At 34.9% G+C, this 25,569-nt stretch overlaps 1 protein-coding gene across 29 annotated transcripts; it reads right to left on the bottom strand.

The window, feature by feature from the left end:
* Positions 1 to 7,091: 7,091 nt before the first annotated feature.
* LOC113322134 lies at positions 7,092 to 13,997 on the bottom strand. Of its 29 annotated transcripts, none has more exons than XR_003347033.1 (16): positions 13,704 to 13,997; positions 13,376 to 13,599; positions 13,177 to 13,259; positions 13,007 to 13,084; positions 12,741 to 12,823; positions 12,386 to 12,463; positions 12,191 to 12,260; positions 11,577 to 11,760; positions 11,225 to 11,270; positions 10,898 to 11,131; positions 10,454 to 10,550; positions 10,018 to 10,223; positions 9,382 to 9,813; positions 8,099 to 9,073; positions 7,841 to 7,990; positions 7,092 to 7,487 (listed from the first exon to the last, which is right to left on the bottom strand). XR_003347033.1 is itself a non-coding variant. In XM_026570156.1 (10 exons), the coding sequence occupies exons 6-10, from the start codon at positions 9,569 to 9,571 to the stop codon at positions 7,471 to 7,473; spliced, it is 516 nt and encodes a 171-aa protein (XP_026425941.1). In that variant the 5' UTR covers positions 9,572 to 9,813; positions 10,018 to 10,223; positions 10,454 to 10,550; positions 10,898 to 11,131; positions 11,225 to 11,270; positions 11,577 to 12,184; the 3' UTR covers positions 7,092 to 7,470. The 29 variants fall into 29 exon arrangements, 1 of the variants encoding a protein (XP_026425941.1); XR_003347021.1 differs by having other exon boundaries at positions 13,007 to 13,087; XR_003347024.1 differs by lacking the exon at positions 12,741 to 12,823 and having other exon boundaries at positions 8,099 to 8,164; positions 9,012 to 9,073; positions 12,994 to 13,087.
* Between the last annotated feature and the right edge of the window lie 11,572 nt (positions 13,998 to 25,569).

Raw genomic sequence — 25,569 nt, forward strand, 5'->3', positions numbered from 1 at the left:
AGTTCAAGGATTGCCAAAGCTTGAATAATGCAAACAAGCTAGTAATGCAAGACTGGCATTACTATTGTCGAGCAATTGGCTCAACAAAGCAAGAATAACGCATATGAGCATATGTCATGTATTGGCATCAGTTGGAAATCATGTTGGCGTGAATTTGGATTAACTAAAGCATCTTAGAAAGTTCAAATCATGGTCATACGCAGTGGTGCATAAAGTTGGCATTAAAGTCGCACATTATAACTCAAGCGTTGGTTATTGGCTTTGCGAGCATGCCAATGAAGTGAGACAAAGGTGAATGATTGTAAAGTGAGTTTATAACCATATTAGAGTGTCCAAAACCGTTTTGGACAGGTGTGGCATGAAGTAGCACAAATTAGAAGAGGTTAGTCAGTTATGCACACTTTAAGTGGTTATGGAAAGTACCCCTTGGACACATGGCTGTCCAAGGCTTATGCAAATGTTTGCACACAAATTTTGGCCTGATCCTAGCAGTATAAATAGGCAAGATATTAATAAGATTGTTTTTGTTCAATTGAGAGAAGAACCACTGATTGTAGAGAGTATTAGGCATTTACCAAGAGGGTGAATGGCCTGTTTTTGGTTCATGTGGTGGACAAGTTTTTGTAATCTTCCTTTAGTGCAATGAAATGAGTTTATTGCAGTATATCTTTGTGTTATTATGATGCTGATCTTGTTGAGTTTATGCATGGCAAACCTATTATGCTTATGGGGGCATGAAGAATTAGAGAGAAAGAAGAGATGAAGACTTGGGTTGCGTAATGCCTTAAGAGTGAAGGAAGATGAAGTCTACGCTCACATTGAACAGAAAGCTCGTAAAGATATCCAGAAAAGCAGGCATCCTTCCAATAAAAGATCCAACCTCCATTGAATCACTAGTGAGGATGGAAAGAGAAGGCATATGGGGAACGACTATCAAGAATCTAAGCATCCGACTCCCATTTCACACTGGTCAAATGAGACCCCATCATTCTCGGATTTTCCCTTTCTAGTGGGAGTGGTGATTGAACTCTTGGAGGTATGGATACAAGAACGCGTTATCAAGCTACCTCGTATCGACGTGTAGTTGAGCTTTAGACTTCACGGCGTTCATCTCTAAAACTTATCTATCACTTGGAAAGTCTATTTCTACTCTATCTCCTATATTGAGACATAAATCATATTACGGTATAGTTTTCTATTATACACATTTGAGCTGAGTTTATCTCACTTGTATATTTCTCGGAATATGTGTTGACAAGCTTTCGTTTCGGCCAAATTCATCTTACATTCGTGACGAAATTCCGAATAAGATCATATGAAAATTTTCGAGTCCCATTGAAAAGACGAGGGTACCCAAATATACCTCAATCTAAAACTTTTCCTACCTATAATTCCTTTCTTTGAAAGTGATTGTTTGTGGACTGAGTCGAGACAGTGCAACTAATCGGTTCACACTTCGTGTGATCGTCTATGGATACGAGATCGAGATTATACAACAACGAAGTATGTTTACTTGATAAAAAAAAGTTCGGACTTAACCAAACACAATGGGATCACTTATCAAGTAAATATGAATTAACGTTTGTGTAATTTACTTTAAATTATAATAAAGACAATTATAATTGCGGAAAATAAAAGTAAATGATACAGCTAGATTTTGTTAACGAGGAAACCGCAAATGCAGAAAAACCCCGGGACCTTGTCCAGAATTGAATACTCTCAGGATTAAGCCGGTACAAAAAATTAAACCTAACTTCGTATAGTTGAGACCAAACAACTAAACCTATGGTTCACCTAGTTCCATTTGTATTCCCATGCCTCCAACTTATGAATAAGTCATATACTTGGAACAATTCCTTTTGTTCGTATTCCAAACAGTAAAGAAACAACAAATCTGTTTGGTATCAACTCTCTTCAACTAAGTGATATGAGTTGGACAAAGGCTCTTCTGTTTATCTTAACATAAACTCCTTCGTCAGGTCCTTAGATCTATATTATCTTCAATTACCAAAGTAATCGTTAAGATTTTGCAATCAACACTCTTAATCCAAAGAATTGTGTTGATGCCGATCTAGTCAACTAATCAATCCAATTCTATCACAAGGATAAAACCAATTATAGTTGGATCCTATTTTTACCGAAACAAGTATTATGCACACCAAAGATTATGAACCTCAATCATAAATCTTCAATATCTTCTATGTCTTAAAATCTTCTTAGATCTTCAATAAACACCTGCACACAATCACTTGAATCTCTTGTAATCAATCACGCACAGAACGGAGTCTGCTAACAATGGATTATCACAAGATCGTGTTTAGAACTAACAACAGTCTAAAGATCCCTGTCGAAAATCTGAACTAGTTTGAGTGAATCTTATATCAGAAGAGAAGACCTTCAAGCATAAACAATCTAGGTGCAATCAAAGCTCAACCACCGTTAGTCAATCAAATCAATTGAAAACAAAAGATGAGCCTCAATTATCTAGTTTCCCACCAACGGTACTAATAGAGCTTCTCAATCCCAAAGAAGACTTTAAAACGAGCGGTCGTAAGAGATTTCGCCTAATTAGGTTACTCTCCTCTCCGAATAGGCGGATTCACCAGTAACACCACAACAAGAGGTAGTTTGCTGTTACGAAGGATTAGTTTGCTAGAAATGCAAACTTCAGTCTTTATAGACTAGAAACTTTAAACACCACGGAATTTCCAAAACCGAAAATATTCTCAAGATATTCATTAAGGCGCAAATTCGGTTTCCATAATTCCTGGAAATGCTCTGCTCAAAAATAATGATCGAAATCTCTTGGAAAATCTCTAATTAGTAAATGCACATTAATAATTCTTATTTTCTTAAAAATGAAATTAATAACCTTAATTAAAAGATTCTTAACTTATTTATGTTTCAATCCTGAGATTTTCTTCCCTTATCTATTAAGGAATAACTTGGATCAATTAAAGATTAACATTCACAACAAGTGTTCAAAGTATGTCTACATCCTTATTTTGTAAGTCCTCTTTCATACTTACAAGCTTGAAACCGATTTGCCACACTTCAAAACAAGTTTAGAATTGTTTCAGCTGACTTTCAAGAACTATGTGATTGATCAAAGTACATTTAATCACAAAACATGGGTGTAACGGTTCTACCAAAACAAGTTTCAGTTCTACCTCCATGTGAGTACTGTGCTTAGTGACACTAGCTTTCCAAAATTTGGTTGACTAGGTACTAGGATCGGTTCCCCACAAATATATGGTATCTAACTTATATGAGTTGCACATGTCCATAGCATCGGTTCTCCTTTGCCTAAAAACGTGTTGCACATGTCCATAGGATCAGTTCCCATTTATGCTATAAATTTGTTGCACCTAATTCAAGGATCGATTCCCTTTTGTTATGTACTACACCTCTTACTAGGATCGGTTCCCCTTTACCCAGATTCGGTCAGACATAAAATCACAAACTCGATCATACCATTTCAGGTGATTACTTAAGATCGGTTTCACTAATAAAAGTCATACCAATACATAAGTTAGGCCTTTGTGAATATTTTTACCAAGAACACAAACAAGTCATGAACGGTTATACTAATCACACATATTGGTTGTTCACAAGATATGCAATGAATAACAATACCAATATTTCTCTGAAGTTTTTGTAAAATGTATGTGATATATTTTTAAATGTATGGTATTTGTTTCTAAGTAAAATAGAAGTAGATTATTGAAGCTATCGAGGGTGTATGGTTCTCAACCAATTTCAAGGGTAAAGATATATGGCAGTGTAATGGCCTTATTTTTGATGTCTATAAGCATGTAAGGTGACTAGATAAGAATGTGAACGTGATGTTTGAGCACATGTACGGTAACTAGTTAGTACTTAAGGGGGTAAGTACCCTCAATTATATGTTTAGGTGTCGTTGTATTTGTGTTTCTATGTGATGTTTCGTGTCGGTGGTTGGCTCACCTTTGAATATTTTTGCAATGACCTAAGGGTCGAATATCTTGTGTGTGCAATGTAGTTTTGGATGTGTATACTACTGCTTGCTTATGGGAAAAAGAAGAAAATCGTGATCACATAATTGTGTATGTGTGTGTAGATCTTAACAGTCACATAATTGTGTATGTGTGTGGAGTTCTTAGCAGTTAGGTATGCAGATTATGGTTACTTTATGTACGAGAATGAGGACCAACATCACCTTAGATGGTGAATTATGCATACGATATTCGATTTCATAGGTATCGTTATATGTGGAGTAATAGGGTTGATAGTTTCAGTTGCGAAGAAAATGGGGTTTTACTTATACTCATACAAATATTTTTTAAAACTTCGATAAATTTCGCTACAACCTTATTTATTTGTACTTTCTCTACCGAGGATTTAAGTATGTTGAAATCTACTATTAGATGGAGTCTCACCCAACTTGCTAAGTTTTTCAGGTATCGTTATGGTGGAACGTCTAGCCTATAACATCAATTTCACTTGTTTGAAAACTGAATTCTGTTTACTTGGCCAAAGTGGCTAGCAAGACTTTATAAATTTTTGTTTCTTTCCATAAACTCTGAGCATTGTTTTTGGTATCGACCTGCACGTCGAAGATTACTTGTATTTTTTTTTACAATCTCAAATTAATAAAATATTCTTTATTTTACTTTATTTTATTTTTGATTTTATGTGAATGTGCTCCATACGATAACCTAATCTCCATTTATTGGCTTGATGGTTTGAGTGTGCAAAGAGGTCCATGAGTATGCCACACTTTGGATTTTAGGGCGGCCGACCTAGAATTCGAAATGGGACGTTACAAAAACAAACCAAATATATCAAGATGCATTTAACTTATCATATTAGGAATTAAGTACTTTAACAACTAAAATATGGCGTTTTTCCAAATGACTATATTTTGATAGATGATGTGAATAGATGATGATGTACTGTAACTCATGTTTTTCCAAATAAACCTGAATGTTTGTTTCATCAAAGACGGTACCAAGAATTTGAATGCAGCATGGTAATAATATATCAATCAGGCACGTTTTTTTTTTTGGTTTCATTTGTAAAATCAACCAATACTGAAGCCATAGTCCAAACGCTTTGTTCTAAATATAACACATAAAACTAGGGCTGCACAACGGGTAGGGTGGGTAGGATATGGCCTATACCCGCCACCCTACCCGTTTACCGGCGGTTAAGAAAATCTTTACCCGCCACCCTACCCGCCAAATAATGGATAGGGTAGGATACGGTTAAAAAACTGACGGGTAGGGTAGGATTGACGGGTAGGAGTAGGGTATGTGCACTTCTAGGTAGGGTGGGTAGGATATGGCCTATACCCGCCACCCTACCCGTTTACTGGCGGTTAAGAAAATCTTTACCCGCCACCCTACCCGCCAAATAGTGGATAGGATAGGATACGGTTAAAAAACTGGCGGGTAGGGTAGGGTTGGCGGGTATGGGTAGGGTATATGCACCCCTACATAAAACCGTTAGCTGGGTACATGGTTGCTTGGTTTCAAAGTGGTGAATTACTACTGGGGTTAAGTTCAATTCTTGTAGTTCTTGGAGCTGTTTGTACTAATGTTGGTGTTGGTGGACTCTTTAGTGGTGGTGGTTAACCAATGGGAAACACAGGCTTGCAGCTGATAAACATCATCGACGCTAGAATACATGATGTTCATGGAAGAACTCTCCACAACAATACATGGGTAAAGACTTGATCATTCAGATTGGTTTCTGTTCCGCCTACTACCACTGTTTTCACCGCAAACAAAATTTTAAGGGAATGTGGATACAAATTGATCAGTGGCAAAAAGATGTACATAAGTTAACTAGCTCATCGACTTTCCAGTAGTATCATACTAAACGGGGATAATAATAAAAAACCATTTTTATTTTAGGGACCATGATTCTATTTTAGGCAAGACATTATAAATAATCCTAAGTCATCCCTTATCGAAATGTTTTTTTTAATACCAAACTTACCCTCCTTAATTAAATGTTTTAGTTTAATGATTAATTAGTTTTTAGTTAATGATTAGTGATTGCTATGATTAGTAATGGTTAGTTACCATTAAGAAGTTCTATTACAAAAAAATAAAAAACTTCTTTGCGATCAAACCAAACTATATATTTGGTGCGACTAGTAAAAATTTCGATTGGAAAGAAATTTTAAATTTTTTTTGGTTACCCAAATTTATCGCCAAAAACGAACTTAATGATTAGTGATTAGTATGATTAATAATGATTAATTACCAGTAACAAGTTCGGTTACATACAAAATTGAAATTTTTCTTTGCGATCAAACCGAACTGTAAAGTTCGGTCACAAAAAAAATTAAAACGAACTTAAAGTTCGGTTACCAAATTTATGACCAAAACCCGAACTTAATGATTAGTAATTATTAGTTACCAGTAAGAAGTTCGGTTATAAAAATTGAAATTTTTTCTTTGCGATCAAACCGTATAGTTACAAAAAGATTTAAAACTTTTTGCGATCAAACCGAACTTAAAGTTCGGTTACCCAAATTTATGACCAAAAACCGAACTTAATAATTAGTAATGATTATTATGATTAGTTACCAGTAAAAAAATCCGGTTACAAAAATTGAACTTTTTAGTTCGGTTACAAAAAAAATTAAAAATTTTTTACAATCAAACCGAACTTAAAGTTAGGTTACCCGACCAAAAACCGAACTTAATGATTAGTAAAGATTATTATAATTAGTTATCAGTAAGAAGTTCGGTTATAAAAAATTGAATTTTATTTTTTGCGATCAAATCGAACTTAAAGTCCAAGGGTGTAATCGATGGTTGGCGGTGGTGGTGATAAGCGAAGGTGGTGGTGGTGGTAATCGACGGTGGTGGTTGGTGGTGGTGGTAATCGGTGGTTGGTGGTGGTGATAATCGGAGGTGGTGGTAATCAGCGGTGGTGCGAGAAGGGACCTGGGATTTCGTCAAGGGAGTTTTATCTTTGGGAAATTAGCAGGAATTACCCTGATTTAAAAACAATTCAAGAAAATTTTAGGCACAGAACAGAGGCATGAAGGGAAAACCCAAGATATAATTATGATTGTACTTAACGCGGAAAAAAGCTGCAAAAAACCTTTATCATTTCTTTTGGTAGCCAGAAAAAAGAAAATATATACAAAAACGTTGTTTAATAATTTCGTTATTATAGTAACATATCAAGGAATCGTAGCATGGGTACTACTTAAAGTAGAAAACCATATCAAGGAACTGAAAATGGAATGAATCTGTAAGAAAACTGGTGGGACTAACCCTTAAATAGACATGAATATATTCACCTTTGTTTAATAACTTCTGCTATCTGTAACTCATGTTGTTCTGGTGTGATGAGAGTCGACGTTTTGGTGCTTTGCCATGTATATCCGAATACGATGTCAAAAGATAAACTCAAGGATTACTGGGACATGGATGACTGCATCTTTGATTCAAATAGTTTATTAGATTCCTAGCTGCTGTTGCTTCCTGCAGGAACTAAAAAAAAACTCTTAAGTTGTTAGTCATACTATAAACTCACGCTGAGTGATTTTTTTCTTTCAAAATAGTAAATTCCTTTTCAGAATCAATATTTACTGGAGTTCAATGTAAAGCATATACACCCTTGACCTTCTTATGTTAGGTGCAAACTAATTCAGGAATCAATGTAATGTAGAACAGGTAAGAAAAAAAGGTTAATCTAGTATAGGATTTTACTTTATTATCAAAAAAAGGTTAATCATTAACTCAAAAATACTTTAGGGATATTCAAAACAGATGGAAGGATTCCAGAAAAAGCACCGATAGCAGCTCTTTAATCCGAAAAAAGTACACAAACCCACCTTCACACAACAACATTACCGATACAGCTATCCCTGAAACCAACTCAGGATTCCACAGTATCCTACCCATCAACGTGATGCAAGGGCTGGAATATATTAGCTGCATCCATATGGTTATCTGGACCATCATTTCCCAACACTTGCATAGCCCTGCGGGACACAATATTGTATTATAACAAAAACGCAATATCTGTGCTCCCTACCCGCCCTGGCACAAATAATATATCCTACACCAATCAAGTAAACAGAAGTAGTTACCAAACATAAAGCTAACTCTTTCATCACAACCAGGGGTAATGCAATATCTGTGCTCCCTATCCGCCCCTGGCACAAATAATATATCCTACACCAATCAAGTAAACAGAAGTAGTTACCAAACATAAAAACTAACTCTTTCATCACAACCAGGGGTAATCACTGATTGATTAATAAACCCAACAAATAATTTTGTAAAAGTCCTCTAAATACGAACAAAGAATTGGGGAACTGACATTAGGAAAATTCCCATCATAGATTGTAAAATAACGTAGCATTAGTCAGCTTCTACAGGTAGTGGTACAACTGGGATTATTATTATAGTTAGGAAGGCCTATATGGATTAAAACCCCAGCAACTTTGCTAGTAAAGCTATACCCTCAGATCCCATTCTCCCCAAATGCTTTATGCAAACCAACCTTTTCTGTACATTATGATGATTACAGAACAACAAAATTGTTTACCCAAACCATACTTGTGAGTTAAATGGTCAAAGGTGCTAGTGCTTAGTAATGAAAGAGTTAATACGTACATTTGAAATTCAACGAACTTCCATACACTGGTCTTCTCCATTAAGAAAACATGAGCATATATAGTGATCTCTTTATATTCAATATTGTTAAAATGTACATATATACGCACAGTTTTCAGTCTGTCTCCCATTCTAATTTAATCATAAGTCTCTAACAGTAACATGTGAAGGAATCACAACTATACCTTACAATGGAAAATATTCAAAAAAATAACCAAGGTGGGGAATGTTAATAATCACAGGGCTTAAATACCTCTAAAATTTCCTACGTGTCTGATCTTCTGGAGGTTGTGGACATATTCGACGATTCACAAATTAATTTTATCAATATAGAGAACCTACTTCTACAATTTTAAAATACTTGAGAGAGAGTTGAATTAGAACCGGAATCAATCGTGTTTGAATTCTAGGAAAGAAGTCCAATATCCAAAAATAGCTCCATGATCCTGCTATCACATTTATAACAATTGGATAGAAATTAAAAAATTCGAAAGAATGGTAAGGTGCTAAAATGCCTCAGAAATTCAAAATCACGAAGACTATATGAAGTTCCTCATTCAATTCACCAAAATTACTTTCCACGGCCAAATCACACCTCACTTTATGTGGGATTCAATACAGATACCAAGTAAACCAACAAATTATCATCAACTCTAGTAGCTTATGAACCAGCTATTTAACAATTTGTGAGATCTAAATCAATGAACAATACCTAATAATATTAAAGACCCGCAACTTGCAGAAAGTTTGTTACCTGAAGTTACAAAAAAGAGGAAGATCTGAATATTTACAGGGATGGTGAAACGACGATGAAGTCTGATCCTCATAATGCTCCTGATCAGAATCTTTATATGCATATCAGTAAATAGATAGAGGTGGTGCCCAGTAGCGTTCTTTCCGTTTGGATGGGGACCAAGGATCTGTATAGGGCAAAACTTCGCCATTGCTGAAGCTAAGATGGCATTCTAGCCGCTTTGGATATTCCCCTTACAGAATCTCTGGTATGAACTCTTGTACATCTTCACCCCATAGTTCAGGATGATGATGAATAGTAAGTGTTGGTAGTATAATCTCGACCCCAGCAGGAAGGTTGAGATCTCTAATCTGCACTTTTTTTGTATGTACACCCATGTTGTTGGATCACAGGTGGATGTAACCTGTGAACTTCATATAGGATCATGGTTACCTGCAGTTAGAGTTTGTCAGAAAACATAGTATCTGGCATTTAAACATATATGACGTTTCTTTCCAGTTTTGACGCTTTTTCTGAGCACTGGAATGTATAAATTTCTTTAGATCGGCTATCAGATGAATTACTCACATAAAGATTAGATACTGTAGTTCTTAGCCTTGTTTTAGTTATAAATCCAGAATGAATTGGGACACTTACAGTCTTTAGATCGGCAAGACTTTCAAACTGAGGTGGGTTTTTCCCACAGATTCTTATGACCTCTTCTCTGGCCTTATCTTGCCAATCTTGATGCATGCTCAAGACTATAATGTTCCATGTAATACAATCTGAGGTTGTATCTTGGCCAGCGAAACAGAAAAACTTGCATTCTTCTATCACCTCTTTCGTAGTCATACAGACGTTACCTGTTGAATTTTTGGCATTAGCTTGAAGATAATCAGGGTTGTTAAATTCCAATAACATTTAATAATCATGCTTACAAAGGCGAACTTTATAATTCTAAGCTCTATCCAAGGTGTAAACATAAAATACGACATACAATCACATGACAATTGGCAGGAAATGTACCCAGTTCTCTCTATAAGTTATTAATGCTCCAAAAGTCTTTTGGCAGAAGATAGGTACTATATAGTACCTTTCATGTGCGATTTGAATTATCAACGCTAGACTGCTCCATACAATTCCAACTCACTGGCAGCCCTAAGCCATGCATTATCTGAGATGCTAGCGTTCTGTTGAAAACCAAGCCGTCACATTTTAGAAGCTAAAACAGTGCTTTGAAAGAGATTCTTTTTGATTGAAAAACCATCAAACTATGTAATACTGGAACTCTAGTGCATTCACAATCACACCCCACAATGGAGTTTCCAAAATTACATAGTTTCATGGCTCCTATTCTCCGAAACAACTCCAACAAAACTCCCCATAGCAGTGAGTATCATCATCATTCTATTTTTTCATGGACTGCTTTTCCCAAAGTGACAAATAGAAAGCCAAGCAAAGGGGAATTTCAAGATGTCAAAAAGAATGACAATAAAAGAAAAAAAAAAGTATAAGCTAACATCCTTTAGGCATTTACCAATGGCAATACATGACTGTATCTCATCGGGTTCTGACTTCTGACAATAAGCATAAGATTGCAGGCATGGACTTCACTGATCCGACGACAATGAGCTAAGTGACATTTGGATTGACATGGGTCAGCGCCTCATGATCTAGGATGATTTTGTTTCAACACATTATTCCTCAGGAAAATGGTTGCCTTTCTTTTCTTAAAATTAATCTTTGCTAGAGCTTTCGTTCTTCTTAAGAACTGAAAGTGTAGACATATAACCAATTAAAATCCAATTTCAACGATGCTCACTACAGGCAAAAAAGAAACAGTAGAGGGGGCAGTAAACCGTACTTGTCGTAGCCAAAGTCGGGGCAAGTAAACCAATGAATGCGAGCACCTGCCAAGAAAAACAAAAACCAAAAAATCACATCAGATATCCGGTAGAAGGTAAATGCAATCGAATATCCATCAGAATCAATTTAGGCAAAACTCATCACATCAGCAACTCTCGGCAATCCACAGTTGAGAAAAATCTGTTATGGGATCATCCATAATAAACGCAGCCAATGTCATGAACTTTGGCTAGACTTATTCGAGATAACCATCCGAACATAAAACAATTTAGTATCAATTTTCGAAACTAAGCAGGATTTGACAAACCTTCATACCCAATATTAAGGAGAGACAAACAGTAGAGAATTACCTTAAATCATCCATCCATGTTCGTTCTTCCCAGCCTTGAATGAAGCACATAAGTTGACCAATACAACACTCTTCTATCCAGATACAACGTCACCACCATATACAAAACCAACAAACAACTCAACTGTGTATCAAAATCCGACAAAGCTATGCAAGGGTATAAATTGGCTTCATTGATTGGTTACCTAAAACCAATATAAATAACGGTGTATCACAGTTGATTTGGGTTATTGATACATTGAACAAAATAAAAAATCACCAACACCTGCATGATAAACCTCGAGTGCCATAGTTTCGAGAGAGACGGGCATCAACCAAAAAATTAAGAATACAAAGCAATCAACACAAAATCATGAAGAAAATCGAGAACGAAGAACACGAGAAAGAAATCGAGAGAAATTTATAACCGAAAAGCTCATCTAATATTTGCTCTGCCTAAACCTAGGACGTCTCTTTGAATTGGTTTCAGCGCAACGATCATTCAAACATGGGAATTGTTAATGTCTGAGATAAAGGAGTTATAAACCCTAATATTTGCTAAACAAAAAAACGGAATTCTGGGTCTTGAATTCTCAGAGAAAGAAATTTATAAACGAACTCATAAAAAAGAATTACCTCGAGCAAAAACAGAATCAACGGCCCCGAATTACTCCCGCGGATCCGAAGAAAATCAAAAATTTACACCCTGAAGAAAATCAAAAAGTGATTTAAAATCAAACCAAAAGACTGAACGTGCAGATTTGTTATCACCAAAGAGCAGACACAGTGAACTCTAAATGAACTGAAATTTCAAACATTCATTATATATACCTTGATTATGAAGGGATTTGTTATCACCAAAGAGCAGACATAGTGACGCCCTAAATCCGATTGGCCAATTACCGACACCTATTGAAAGCAAGCCAACATTATAAATCTTCTAATTGTACAATTGATATCTGTATGTGCAGATGTCCTACCCAAATTATGCTACATATTCTTGCCAATTTATCGATTAGATCCTAAGAACAATCACTATATATTACTGCTAATTTAAAGTTGGCAGATTGTAATCACATATATTGAGTTGCCGGGATAATTCAAGTTAACTGATAATAATTGTCTCATATCACACAATGCTCGGCAATCACTAACTTAGATATGAAGTTATAACAGAGTTCCCAACCATAACACTCAGCAACATCTACACATTTCCAGGAGTTATGAGGCTTTGAAGGTCCCAAATTCATAAGCACATATATGCAAGCTCTGAAATGAGAGAAAATGGTGTTCATTGTACTGAACACTTAGCTAAAGAAATACAGTATCAAATTAGAAGATAGCCAATTAGCACTTCTGAATCACAAATTTACAATCTGAAAAGACATGAACTTGAAATCCAAAACCTTAAACTAACAAAGCACGCAAATTATATTCACCACAAACATAGACCTCAAGCCCACGATTGTCAGTTCTCAATTCCGGCACTCCTTCCAATTAGGCCTCTTTGTAACTTCCACATTTGTCAAGCTTCTATGAATCAACATGAATAAGGGGATTAGATGACATACATGTAATCAAAGCATACTCTAATCATATATAAAATAAGAATCGTTGTTTACCTAAATTAAAGCACAAAGGATCTATGATAATTTGGGAAGAAGAAAAATCGTCCACCTTCGTTGTAGCTCTACCAGAGTATGAGCTTCAATGTATCAACAACAACATCAATTTTAAAGATCATTAGTAAACATATTTGGGTGAATTTGGACAAGATGCCTCATAATATTTAAAAGAAGTGGATAGTTTGGTCGAGTATACCAGAGGTTCTGGATTATCTTTTCATGCAGCATGCACTCCTGGCCATTAGGTTTGGTCATTGACTGGGCATTCACAGGGCAGGTCAATAAACCAATAACCTCTGTAGAGACCAATGATTCTTTTCCAACGATCATCTGTATATCATCTGTTTTGTTGGTGGAGACTGGAGATGATTGAGGTAGTCTTGGTAGTGGCAACTGCATCAAATTTAAACTTTTGCTGGACTACATTGAAAACCTCCAAATTACCATCAAATATATCAAACCCTAGGTTTTAATTTCTAAAATCATGACAGAAATAAATTATTTATGCAAAAATCTCTTCTTACCTACAAATCCTTCAAGTACTACTGAATCCGAATCAACAAAAAGATGCAGATGTTGCAATCACTTGTTCAAGATGATGTAAAGAACCAAAGAAGAGTTGAGTACGCAGAAGAAGGGATCTCAGAAAAATCAGTTTTATGAGACAGGTAAAAAAAGACGATTTCAGACCTCCAAACCCGGAATTTCTCGCAGTTTCCTAGCCGTAAAAAGAATTCCCCATGACCTATCCTATCATTCCTGGCCGTCCAAGCAATAAGTCCATCCGGACGATAATGACCGCCAGATCAGGATTCCCGTTAAATCCTGTCCGTTTAATGATTCTCAGATCTCAGAGTCAAAGCACACCTTTTTTCATAATCTAAGTGCACATATATTCAAATACTTTTAAGATACTACACCATAGTCAATTTAGTCACGTAGACCTTACCGATAATGCTGATATTAAAAAAAAAATTGTAATATTGTCTCATTAAACACCTAAAATACATCTGCATATACATATAAAAATTATTTCATGAAATAAATATGTCGACAGTAAAAAATAATATAATATTGTTTTTACCTATAAAAAAAGATTGGATTAAAGATTGTTACAATAATATTGCAGACGAAAAAATTTAACCCTTACAAAAGAGTAAATCAATAATCCCAAACAAGAAAATAATTAAAAGCACTATGTAAATACATATTCATACCTATTGTAGTTGCATGGGTACATATAATACGCTCAACCAAAAGAAGAAAACAGTAATATATGTTGATTAAAAAACAACAGGAAACAACCATAAAGTTTAACGTAAAACGTAGAGCATGACATTACCTTTTAATCGTATATGACTTCTGTTAGTAATTTAAAACGAACCACATCTATGTCATTAAATTGCGCTCGATTTCCCATATTTTTTTCTTGAGTTTAATTTATATACTATAAGAACTTCTTTGCATAGTTTCATTTTTTCTCAATCCCAAATTTTATCCATGTTAACATTGTATTTTTGTTGTAGATGTTCTTTGAACGTTAACATCCTACGATTTTTTTTCTTTACTTTTTGTTCATCTATGTAATAATATTTCCCAAATTATTTTATTTGCTCTTTAGATCCATGATTTGGAAAAAAGAATCCTATTATCATGCTCTATATATATTTGTATTGTTACTTATTCTTTCAGGAATGAATCACTTCTCTATCTCTTTATTTTAGTATTTCTTCTTCAAAACAATATCTGGAAAACATAAGTTGCCTATTTTTCTAATGCTGCAAAGATGTCTCTATCTTTTGCACTCGGCCCTGTATTAGATTCTGAATCGTCTCTGAAATTTTTCCCCAGTAAATATTGTCACGCGATAACATATGAGTTGTAAAAAATTATTCTTGCATTTTTTATTTCTTCAGTGTCATCCAATTCTAAAAATTCGCTAAACATGATGTCATTCCAGTATTTTTCTAGTTTTTGATAAGGTCTAAACTTTGTTAGCTCATGTTTTTGTCTTTTCTTTTCGTCGTACATATATATATATATATGATCTTATTGTAATGATCTTTAATCAATATTGTTTTACATTCACAAAACTCAATCGGATAATACTGTGAAAACGTGGTATCGTATAAATACGATTCTCCATTATACTGTTTCTACTCATATTTGTCGTCGGAATCCATAGGTTTGTTATTAAGGAGAAAAAGGTGCTGCGTGTAGGGTTTCTTTTGTTGTGTCGTACCTAACATTGGTTGTTTGATAATTGATCTATTCTTCATTTATTGAATTATTTTGATCAGAAGTTTTAACTATCTTGTTGCAAAGAGATGTGTTTTTCTTTCTACTATTCACCAAAATCATATCTATTAGTCTCAAACTTCGGCTGTTAAAATACGAAAAAATTATTATTTTCGGGGTTTATGTAGAAATAAAACTTGTTATATATAACGGCTTGTGATTCGTATGCTTGAGTATATGCCATGGTTCCTACTCTTTTCTATGCACATAATACCGTAGACAGAGATGTAACAACTAAATCTTTAGACAACATGTTAAAATATTATAACTATAAGGCAAAAGAATGATCTCAAACTTTGTTTATTGTTGTGAGTATTTCCTCCTGACATATTCAAATGTTACAGATTTTGTTATTCTTATTAAGCATAACCTTGATATTGAATGTCATAATAAAAATAAATAAATAAAATACGGTTTCAGGATTTTTAAGAAATACAAAGAAAAGAGAAGTGAACCTTGAGAGTTTGTGCTTTAACTTTCAAAAATATCTTTGATAGATGTCTTGTGTATGCGACCTTGTGTCCATTTATAGGTTTTAAATAAACCTGTTTAAGGAAATCAGTATTTCGATATAGTTCAAACTGGAGTAAGTTCCCGATTGAGGAAATCGGTTTCCTAAGATAACTTAAACTGCTGAATCTAATTTGTTGTTCTTTATTATTCAGATTCCAAAGATAGCACAACTAAGTTAGACTTGCTTTTTGTTATAGCTGACTTTGGAAATTGTACAGTTTCACAAAACTGTGTAGATTATTTAACACATTTTTGTATCTTTTAACAACTAATTATTTTGTGGGAAGAAAGAGACTTGTTATAACGTGTTTTTTTCTTTGTTACGTGATGCACTGTGAATGTTGCCAAGTCATTTGAGTACCTTGACGATTGGCAAGAGGAGTCTCTAAATCACGTACTGTTATGACAATTGGTTTAGGGAGAAAATAAATTTTTCTTTGCCAAATCATCTTCAGGAACATTAGTAGATATGTACATCAATTAAATTATCTTTTAAATTGAAGAACTTATGGATAGACAATGTAAGTTGCCTCAGGTCAAAACTGAATAAAAAGTAAACATGAGTGTCAATATGTTATGCTAAATCATAATAATAATCAACAATAGGACTTATGGGTAGAAAATGTTAGTTGTCTCCAGATTGTCCATTCCATTTTCCAGAAGCACTGTCATTCTATTTTCTGCAGTGCACCTCGATAAAGCAACATATAGTTGTTCGTGGATGAACACATGAGTTCGTAAATCGATCCCAACGTACTTTACAGACTGACCTTGTGATTTGTTAATTGTCATTGCATATGCTAGTTGGACAGGAAACTGGCGTCTTGTCATATTTATATTCAGTTCTGTAATCGATGGTTGGAACATTATTCTTGGCAGTAATACATCGTGCCCTGTTTTGTGTCCGGTTAAAATTTTTTCTTGAAGTACATGTTTACCACATTTAGTAACCAATAACCTTGTACCATTACAAATACCTTCTGACGGGACGAGATTTCTTATTAGAATAACTGAAAACCAACTTTAAGTTATAGCTTGAATAAAGGCATTCCAGGTGGACTCAAGTTCTGCGAAAATTCGCTACTGTAATTTGGTATAATGTCGCTTTCATCGGCATTCAGTTTGTCTGCAGCTAAATATGTGTATGCATCACCATTCAGAATATCCAATGCTTCTTTGTTTATCTCGTTGACATCATCATTACGTGCTGATAGAATGATTCTTTCATTTATATGCTCAGAAGATACCTGATCCTCTATCCCCAAACAGGGGTATAGTTTGGATATGAGTTCTTTCACATCTTTGCATCTATGCACCGAAGGAGGGAGTTGAATCTTTTCTTCTGGATTTTTCCCAACCTATCACGTAAGTAAATTATCCATTTTAATGTGTAAGGTTATTATTGTTCTCAAAAATATAAATATCACAGTATCAACGAATATTATTACCTTCAGTAATGTTTCAGCGAACGCAATATTTTCAGGATCTTTGAGATCAAGACGCATATTCTTTGCAAGTGTCAGAACAGTTATATTACTCCAGAGCATAGATTTTCTGAGACACATACCTACGACGTCCGCACGGCTGCCATTCGATATAAATGGCAACGTTTGCCTAAAATCTCCTCCCCTAACAACCGTAATACCTCCAAAAGGTAATAATTTGTTTTCACGTACATCTTGAAGTAATTTATTAACCGACTCCACACAATATCTATGTTGCATTGATACTTCATCCCATATAATCTGTTTTACTTCTTTAAGGAGTTTAGCTTCAAACTTTTTTTAGGAATTGAACATACTCTGTCTTCGTTTATTTCTATCGGAATCTTAACTGTTGAGTGTGTAGTGCTACCCCCTACTAAAAGAAACGAAGCAATACCTGATGATGCAACAGTGAGCACTACATCTCCCTTGAATAGATAAATTGCATCTATTGTATTATATAAAAATGTTTTCCTTGTTCCTACACTGCCGTTCAGGAAAAAGGTACGACAATCTCTTTGTTGCACAAACTCTATTATTTTGTTGTACGCTGAAAATTGTTCCAGATTCAAGCTTGTAATATTTCTTCTAAGTTACGGTTCTTTTATTGCAGATTGAAGTTGTCTATGCTCGAATATTAATTTGTTTCCAATTATCTTACCCAATTTTCTTTTGGTTTCGACATTGTAGGAAAATGTTTTAGCTTGTTGCCGGATACGCGCAGTAGTTTTTCCAACATGTATAATCCATAATCTTCGTCTGTTGGATTCTGAATATTAAACATTGTTCTCAGTCTATGAGGAAGATCATCGCATATTTTCAAACCAAACTTTTCTCATAATTTTTTTGGTTCAGTTGGATTACAATCTGTTAAAATTATTTTGAATAGTTTTCTGAGTTGGGTACCTGTTTGGATAACTACGACTTCTTTAAGACACTCCATGGATTCTCTGTCATTTTCTAGTAGTCCAAGTGCAATGTATGCTCTTTTGAATGTAGGCAACAAATCACCGTCCACTGTCTTTAGAAGTTCAAAAGAATTTGTACCTTCAACAACAGTCAACAGTAATCTTCGGCAATATAGTTCTCCAACATTAGGAGAAACAAAAACATTCTAGCGATTTCAAAACCATGTTTCCTAATGTTCCACTTTCTTGTAGTTTTATCCCAGACAAAGTGTTGTGGAAACTCTTGGTACGCATATCAAGGTGATGTAGAATTTTCAGCATAGTACTCAAAATAAGCTATCAATGTCGTCTTATAATTCTCAGCTTTCTCCGTAACCCCTTCTATTTGACCCTGTTGATTCATAAATAATTTTTTGCTTGCCTGGAAAATGGATCGTCAATCTCACTACGCTCGATTCTTCTTGATGCATGAAATAACCGAATAAACGGTGTGCAGCTTCAGGTGGTCCAATATACCTTGCATCTATATACATTTGAACCTCATACAATAACTGTTGTGTTATCATATCCTTTATATATGTATTTGTTTATGTATTTCACTGCCCTTACTCCAGCACATATCTCGACGTTTATATGACAGTTAAACATTCTCGATAAGTGTGGATTGTATGGTACACCATCAGTATTGTATGCTTTACGTCTGCCACGAACAATAACTTATCTTCCATCATTACTACGTCGGTATACTGGATACCCTCCACCGTCTAAAGGGGACCCCTGGATTCCCATCACCGCATGGACCGTGCACCATACACTTTCTTATTGTATTAAATAGGAGTGGATCTTTCTTCTCATCTGGAAATTCGACCGAAACAAATTTATTTACTTGATCAACTGTACGTATTTTGTCTGATTTCTCCAAGAATATTAGTAAATGCATATGTGGTAATCCATGTTTCTGAAATTCAATGGTGTGCACATGACCAACAACTTTTCCAAACACATTATTATTGGCTATCTCATTCATGAGATCATTCCTTTTTAACTCAAAAACTCGTGCCAATAAATCAGGACGATGGCATGCATATTGGTGTTGTAGAAGCTCGCCTTGAATTTCTGGCCAATTCGGACTGGCAGTCATAGTGAGAAAAACATAAGCATGATAGTTAAAGTGTGTATTTGCCATTGAATCTTGATAGATTTCATATATGTTTCTTGGACTCCCAATATATGAGGATAGTAAAATGCATGGTGTACCTCCTTCTTTAAGTGTTAATCCAGCATCTTTCATTTTTATTATTGAAGCATATTGATCTGCACGTCGCTTTATCTGTTTAAATCTTATAAAATTTAAACGACTTTGTTCAGTCGAAGCCCATGCATCTACTAAGAATTTTTGGAATAATTTTCCTCCTCTCAGAATTGTTGAATATTCTGAGTGGAGCTGGAAAAGATAGTAACTGTAAAACTACATCTGAGATATATTTTTTTTGGTAAAATCTTTTCCTTCCCATTGTGAAAGTTCGATGCTCCAACCTATCTCACCGTAAGGGAATAATAAAACATAGTGCAAAGGTTGAAAAGGTAGATATGCAGGATGACATTCATTCATTAATTATTGTAAATCACAGAAGAATATCGCAGGGTGATTTTATACCGCTGGGCTTTTCAGGTACGATAACGGATAATTCTTCCACAGATGGCAGATTATATCGCCTCTTATCCAAGTTATCATTAAAAATTTAGGGATACGTGCACAAGGTACTGAGATGACACGTCATTATCTCTTAAGATATCGTGTATTTGACGGAATTTTGTAATGAAAATGTTGTGCTACGGTAGTGTATCTTGGATAATTTTAAGAACTTCTCTACTTAGATTTGGATTTATTTTTTCCCGTATAACCAATGCATGAGATGGATCATATATGTATAGTTGCGAGTAAATTGCATCCTCTCCTAAGGTGTCAAAGATCCACTATTATGTCGTAATTCATCATGTATTGAAAAACATGGAGGTCCTCCTCCTTTTGATACCCTTGTGTCGTATTTTAATCCAAAACTTGTAAATGATTAGCAACATTTAAACTTCTAATATTTTCCTTAAACGTCTTTGATTGATCATTATCCCCTTCAAATAACTCTCTCAATGAATCAGAAGGTGTACGTAGTGTTGGCAGATTAACTTTTCCTTTGTAACAACATTTACCAAATTTGGGTTCTTAAAAGATGATTCAGATAATTTCTCGTCAATCCAATGCAGAGCACCACAAAATGGGCAGGGAACGTCCATCTTTCCGAGATAGTTTCTTTCGGTCTCATTAAAATTAACAACGGATATATTTCCAACAGCTTTAAGTACATTTTCGTCTTCGTCTTCGTCATCATCATCATTATCCGAAGAATATTCACAATCAGTATACTCATCAGAAAATATATCTGGAGCAGGAATAAACCTGTTTGAAAATAAATTACAGCACACATCGTTAAGACAATACTCAAGTTGAATTTGTATACATTGGTACCTTTAAATTTTAGTATATTACATCTTATTTTCATCTGAAGTGGATGGTGTACGTAGTAAACCTATCCGCATATTACTTCCCATAGCTATTGTATTCATCTGCAGTAAACGCAAAAAAGATATCTAGCAACCTGTAATGGTGATTCATAATTGAGTGGCTAATTTCAGTGGCCCATGTAGCATCATCTCATATTTACCTGATCTGCATATGCATCTTCAAAGACATTACGATCTTGTGGCTCTTTTGTCCTTATTTTTTTATGCCGGGAATTCTGCAATTATAAAGACACCAAGTGGAATAATTTGGAAAATGTTCTAATTGATGATCAAAGGGATTGATTCCCATATTCAAATGACATAATAATAATAACAGCTGTATTACGTGACATGATTGACTTTTACCCTTTCTTAATATTTGTACCTATCATGACTTTCATTCGATATACTTTTTCAGATGTTATTGCTAACATGAACTTACTATATTTCGTTGTTTCCTTTCTAGATTTTCTACGGTTCTAATCTCATATTTTCTACCGGTCGGGACACGAAGGAGGAAATCATATTCAATGAACATGTGTAAGTTTCCTCACCTGTAATTTTATTGGCTCCCCCTTTCTTTTTTGTAATTATTGTTGAATTTGTAATTTTTGTTGAGTTTCCATTGACTGCCGATGTATTTTTTCTTGTTTCTCTCTTTCACGACATTTTTTTCGTGCCAAGGATGCAGCCTGTTGTAAATTCTAAATAAAAATTTACTTAATATCTTAATATTCTAAATCAATGTTGTCAATGTTAGTGTAGACATGAATGAAGTTTACTCTTGATGGCTCCTTTTCTGCTTGTCCTAAGGATGCTCCCCGTGGCTTAGAAAAATGTTGATTCAGTTCTCTGCTGCGACGTTGTTGCTGTGGAAGTGACATCCGTGCATGTCTATTCAAGTAAGTGTTTTTGTCAAACATTTGTAGGTGATTATGTTATTAAACGTTTGAATTTACATTAAATCTATATTAAACCTGATGATAAAGTAGTACTTTAGCTCTGTCTGGGCTATTGAAGAAGACTTGTTGGGAGAACACCTTCTTCTGAAGGTTCTTTTTGTGCATGTTATAAATTTGGAATGAAAATTAGCTGGCAGTCATAAAAATCAATATCTGCGTCTTTTTGGCTCTTTTCTTAGTTAATACCTTTTCTTGTTTTTCTTTTTGATGGCGTCTTTTTTGTGCCAAGGATCTTGCCTGTTGAGGAAAAAAACTCGACGTGAATGTATTTATTATTAGTTGAATATAAGCAAGTAAAAAATCAAGGAAATTCATTAACTAGATGAAACAGACATCGGTGCGGTGATCATATTCTTAATTCACAACCAAACTTGTCAAATTAAAAATGTTCCAATCAGTTTACCACTTGACCTTCATAATGATATTGCATACCTTTCTCGTTGTTGTGGCAGTATTTTTGCTTGGTTATCAGGGATAAGAGCTAGGTTTCTTAGCAGTGTGATAGATTGTTCTTTAGTTAATTAGAATCACCGTAGCCACATAAAATTTGTTCGAATTAAAATCGATCTCGACTTATCAGCGTTAGAAACAATACGCCACTAAGTTTCCTAGTCTTGGCAGTGTGAGTGCATTTTTGTTATTAGTTGAGTATGAAAAGATTATTGATGGATGATATTCTAGCTGCTTTGTCAATTCTGTGTTGCAATGTGATGGAGACCTAAAATAAAAGAGAAGATAATAACCCAATTTTGATTCAACATTTTTTATTTTTATTTTCAATTTGCACAACCGAATAATTACCTCATATTTTCCTCTGATATAATATAACTCGTTGTCGTTATTGAGAATTTAAAATAAGTTGATTGATTGATGATTCCTTCAGCTTAGGTTGATGCCTTTTATAAGGATTCAAAAGATTGGGAAGGAATTGGACAAAGAAACTAAAGCGAGCAAATATATAAAGTTTAAGTGAGCTATTTTTTAAGTTAAACTTAGGAATTAAATTCACATAAGAAATCACCTAAGTTTGGAATCTGATTCATAAACAAACAATTTCGGTAATAAAGGTTGGTCCGTGTCATCAAAGCCGTCTGCATTGGTCATGAGTAAATTGGTCGGAACCATGTTCAGAAAACTTCAACATCGTCTAACATTAACTTTGGTCGGGCCAAGTCACGATCTTTGCCTAGTCTGGAGCTCAACATTTTCCAAGAGTGGAGTTAGCCAAATGCAGTCACATTCTAATCAGGAAACCGTCTTACTATTTGATACTTGTTAACTTCATAAATTTGAAATTCGTCTTCATGTTTATTAATTACGGAAAATGGGTCATTTGTCCAAATATTTTTAAAATATGGTTCAAATGGACGAGTAAAAATTAGTATGGGTGAAATGGACACTAAAAAAATAGCAAGGATGAAATTGGATTCATCCTGACTTAAACTTAAAAAATAGGAAGGATGAAACTGGATGCATCCTGATGTAAATTAAAAATAAGAAAAAGTATTTGAAAATAGGTAGGATGAAACTGTTTACATTCTGGATATTTTTACATTTTTGTCCATTTAAACAGTATCAAAATCTAAATGTCCTTTTCACCCAGGAATTGTTTATTTTGGTCTTTTTAACCAATTTTGTGTATTAATTGTTAACCTAGGGAATGTATAGTCGAGTAAGAGTGGAGTTATCCTCAAATTAAGAATCTGTTGCAATTGAATTGCAATTAGGAAAGCATCTTCGGTTATACTCAAATTAAAAACATGTTTAGGTTAAAAAATAGCGAGAAACTGGATTAAGGTCAGACAGCCAGCCATGATTACATATTAGTCATGGTTGGTTAGTAGGACGAGACATGATGTCAATCGATTTTTTCATGGTTTATTAATTTTCAGTTGCACTTTGCCAAAATTAAACACCCTTCTTCCTTAGAGCAACTGCAGTGGTGCGACCATAATTAAAGAGTAAAAACAATTTTTTAAAAAGGAATGGGTTTAGTCCATGGTTCGACGTTATGGTATAGGAGAAAATATGGTGGAGCGGATGTATAGTGGTTCGTCTGATATGGGGCGTAATTATAAAATGCGTTCAAGATGGACGTAAGTTTAATTAACGCCTGATATCGGGCGCAGTTTAAATTTGCGTTCCGTATAGGGAAAAATATACAGAACCGCCTAATGTACAGACGCAATCAGAAAGTACGTCGGATGGGGCATTATTAGGAACTATGCCGGATGAGGCGTTATTTGGAACTACGACGTATGGGGCGTTATTTGGACCATCGCCTGATGAGGCGCAAATTATAACTACGCCCGAGTGATAGTGAGACGGAACTTGGAATTGCGCCCCACCACAGGTTAATTTAGTACATGTTAATGCAAGATCCAACAAATAAACACTAGATGCAAGTTGTTTGTGCCACAAAGTGTGGGCTCTGCAAAGTAGATCGAAGTCGAACACACGTATCTCACGTGATGCATGCAAGAAGCCACGTAAACCTTACCTTATCCCCAATACTCACCTAGATTTAAACTACGCCTGGTGAGACGTAGATTTAAACTACGTCCAGAATGACTGGCGTAAATATCAGTTGCGCTCGTTGATTGGACGAAGTTTTAAATCACCCCTGGTGAGACGGGACTTTAAACTACGCCTGGACGAGGCACAACTTAAAAGTTCGTCTATTAACCAGACGCAAATTAAAATAACGTCCCGTCAGGCGTACTTTAAAATAACGCTTCATAATGACGCAACTTGTATTTGCGCCTCACTCCCAAACGACATTTGAAACTCTGCTCCACTCCAAACGCAAGTAATAATTGCGTCTAACGATTGGCGTAGTTTTAAATTACGCTCGACCAAAACCAAACTAAATACCAAATATGGTTTTATTTTTGGTTTTGGTCTAGTTTTTGATCTTTACTACGTTCGATAGTGGTTGATTTCCGGACCAAATATTTGGTTTTGGTCGTCGACCGTGGTTGCTCTTAGAAGGCTTAACCACTGCTAAATTCTTTAGGAAAGTATTTGTCAATAGCTCTTTCTTTTGGAAAGTATTTATCATTAAGCTCTAATTAGGAATAAGTTGCAACATTTGCTAATTACTCCATTTCTTTGCTTGTTTTAAACGGGTAAATTTATGCTTGTGGAGGGTCATGCTTTTATCCATTGGAATGGGAGGTAACTTTTGGCAATGTAAGATAACTTTTTGGTGCTTATTCATGAGTAATGTTTTTCATCGTTTCCTAAAGAGAAAATTCTATACACATAATTGGCAAACTTGCACAATCATTTCCCCCTTCTTCGACAGTGTTTTTGTAATCAAGGTTAACATAACAGTTGACCTCTGAACCATCTTCCATCGTCCAACTCAGATTGATTTATTGATGAATGCCCACATCCAAACAGTGAAAACTCCGGGCCACGCACAACAAACTTCTCGAGCTTTTGGAACAATTTTTTTATTTGTTTTATTTTCTTGTTTTCGGCATTGTGGTCTTTGGATTGAGGAAAAAAATGTAACAACCAATTAGGTGTACCCAACATTGAAATCTTGGTAAGATCATATTTTCGGAAATGTGGTAATTATATAATTGCCTCTTAAATTGATGGGATTCACAAATACCCTTATCATACAATAATTATACCCTTCTCAATTTATTAGTCCAT

The sequence above is a fragment of the Papaver somniferum genome, chromosome 11 (genome assembly GCF_003573695.1).
Source record: "Papaver somniferum cultivar HN1 chromosome 11, ASM357369v1, whole genome shotgun sequence".
NCBI lineage: Eukaryota > Viridiplantae > Streptophyta > Magnoliopsida > Ranunculales > Papaveraceae > Papaver > Papaver somniferum.

Bases quoted from the DNA above. Each gene is read 5' to 3' on its own strand.
- LOC113322134 (XM_026570156.1), bottom strand. From the start codon at position 9,571: ATGGCGAAGTTTTGCCCTATACAGATCCTTGGTCCCCATCCAAACGGA. The intron at 7,991-8,098 runs GTAACTACTTCT...TGTGTCCCGCAG, and splicing joins AAGAGTTAGCTTTATGTTTG to GGCTATGCAAGTGTTGGGAA. The intron at 7,497-7,840 runs GTGGGTTTGTGT...GTTTTTTTTTAG, and splicing joins GGTAATGTTGTTGTGTGAAG to TTCCTGCAGGAAGCAACAGC.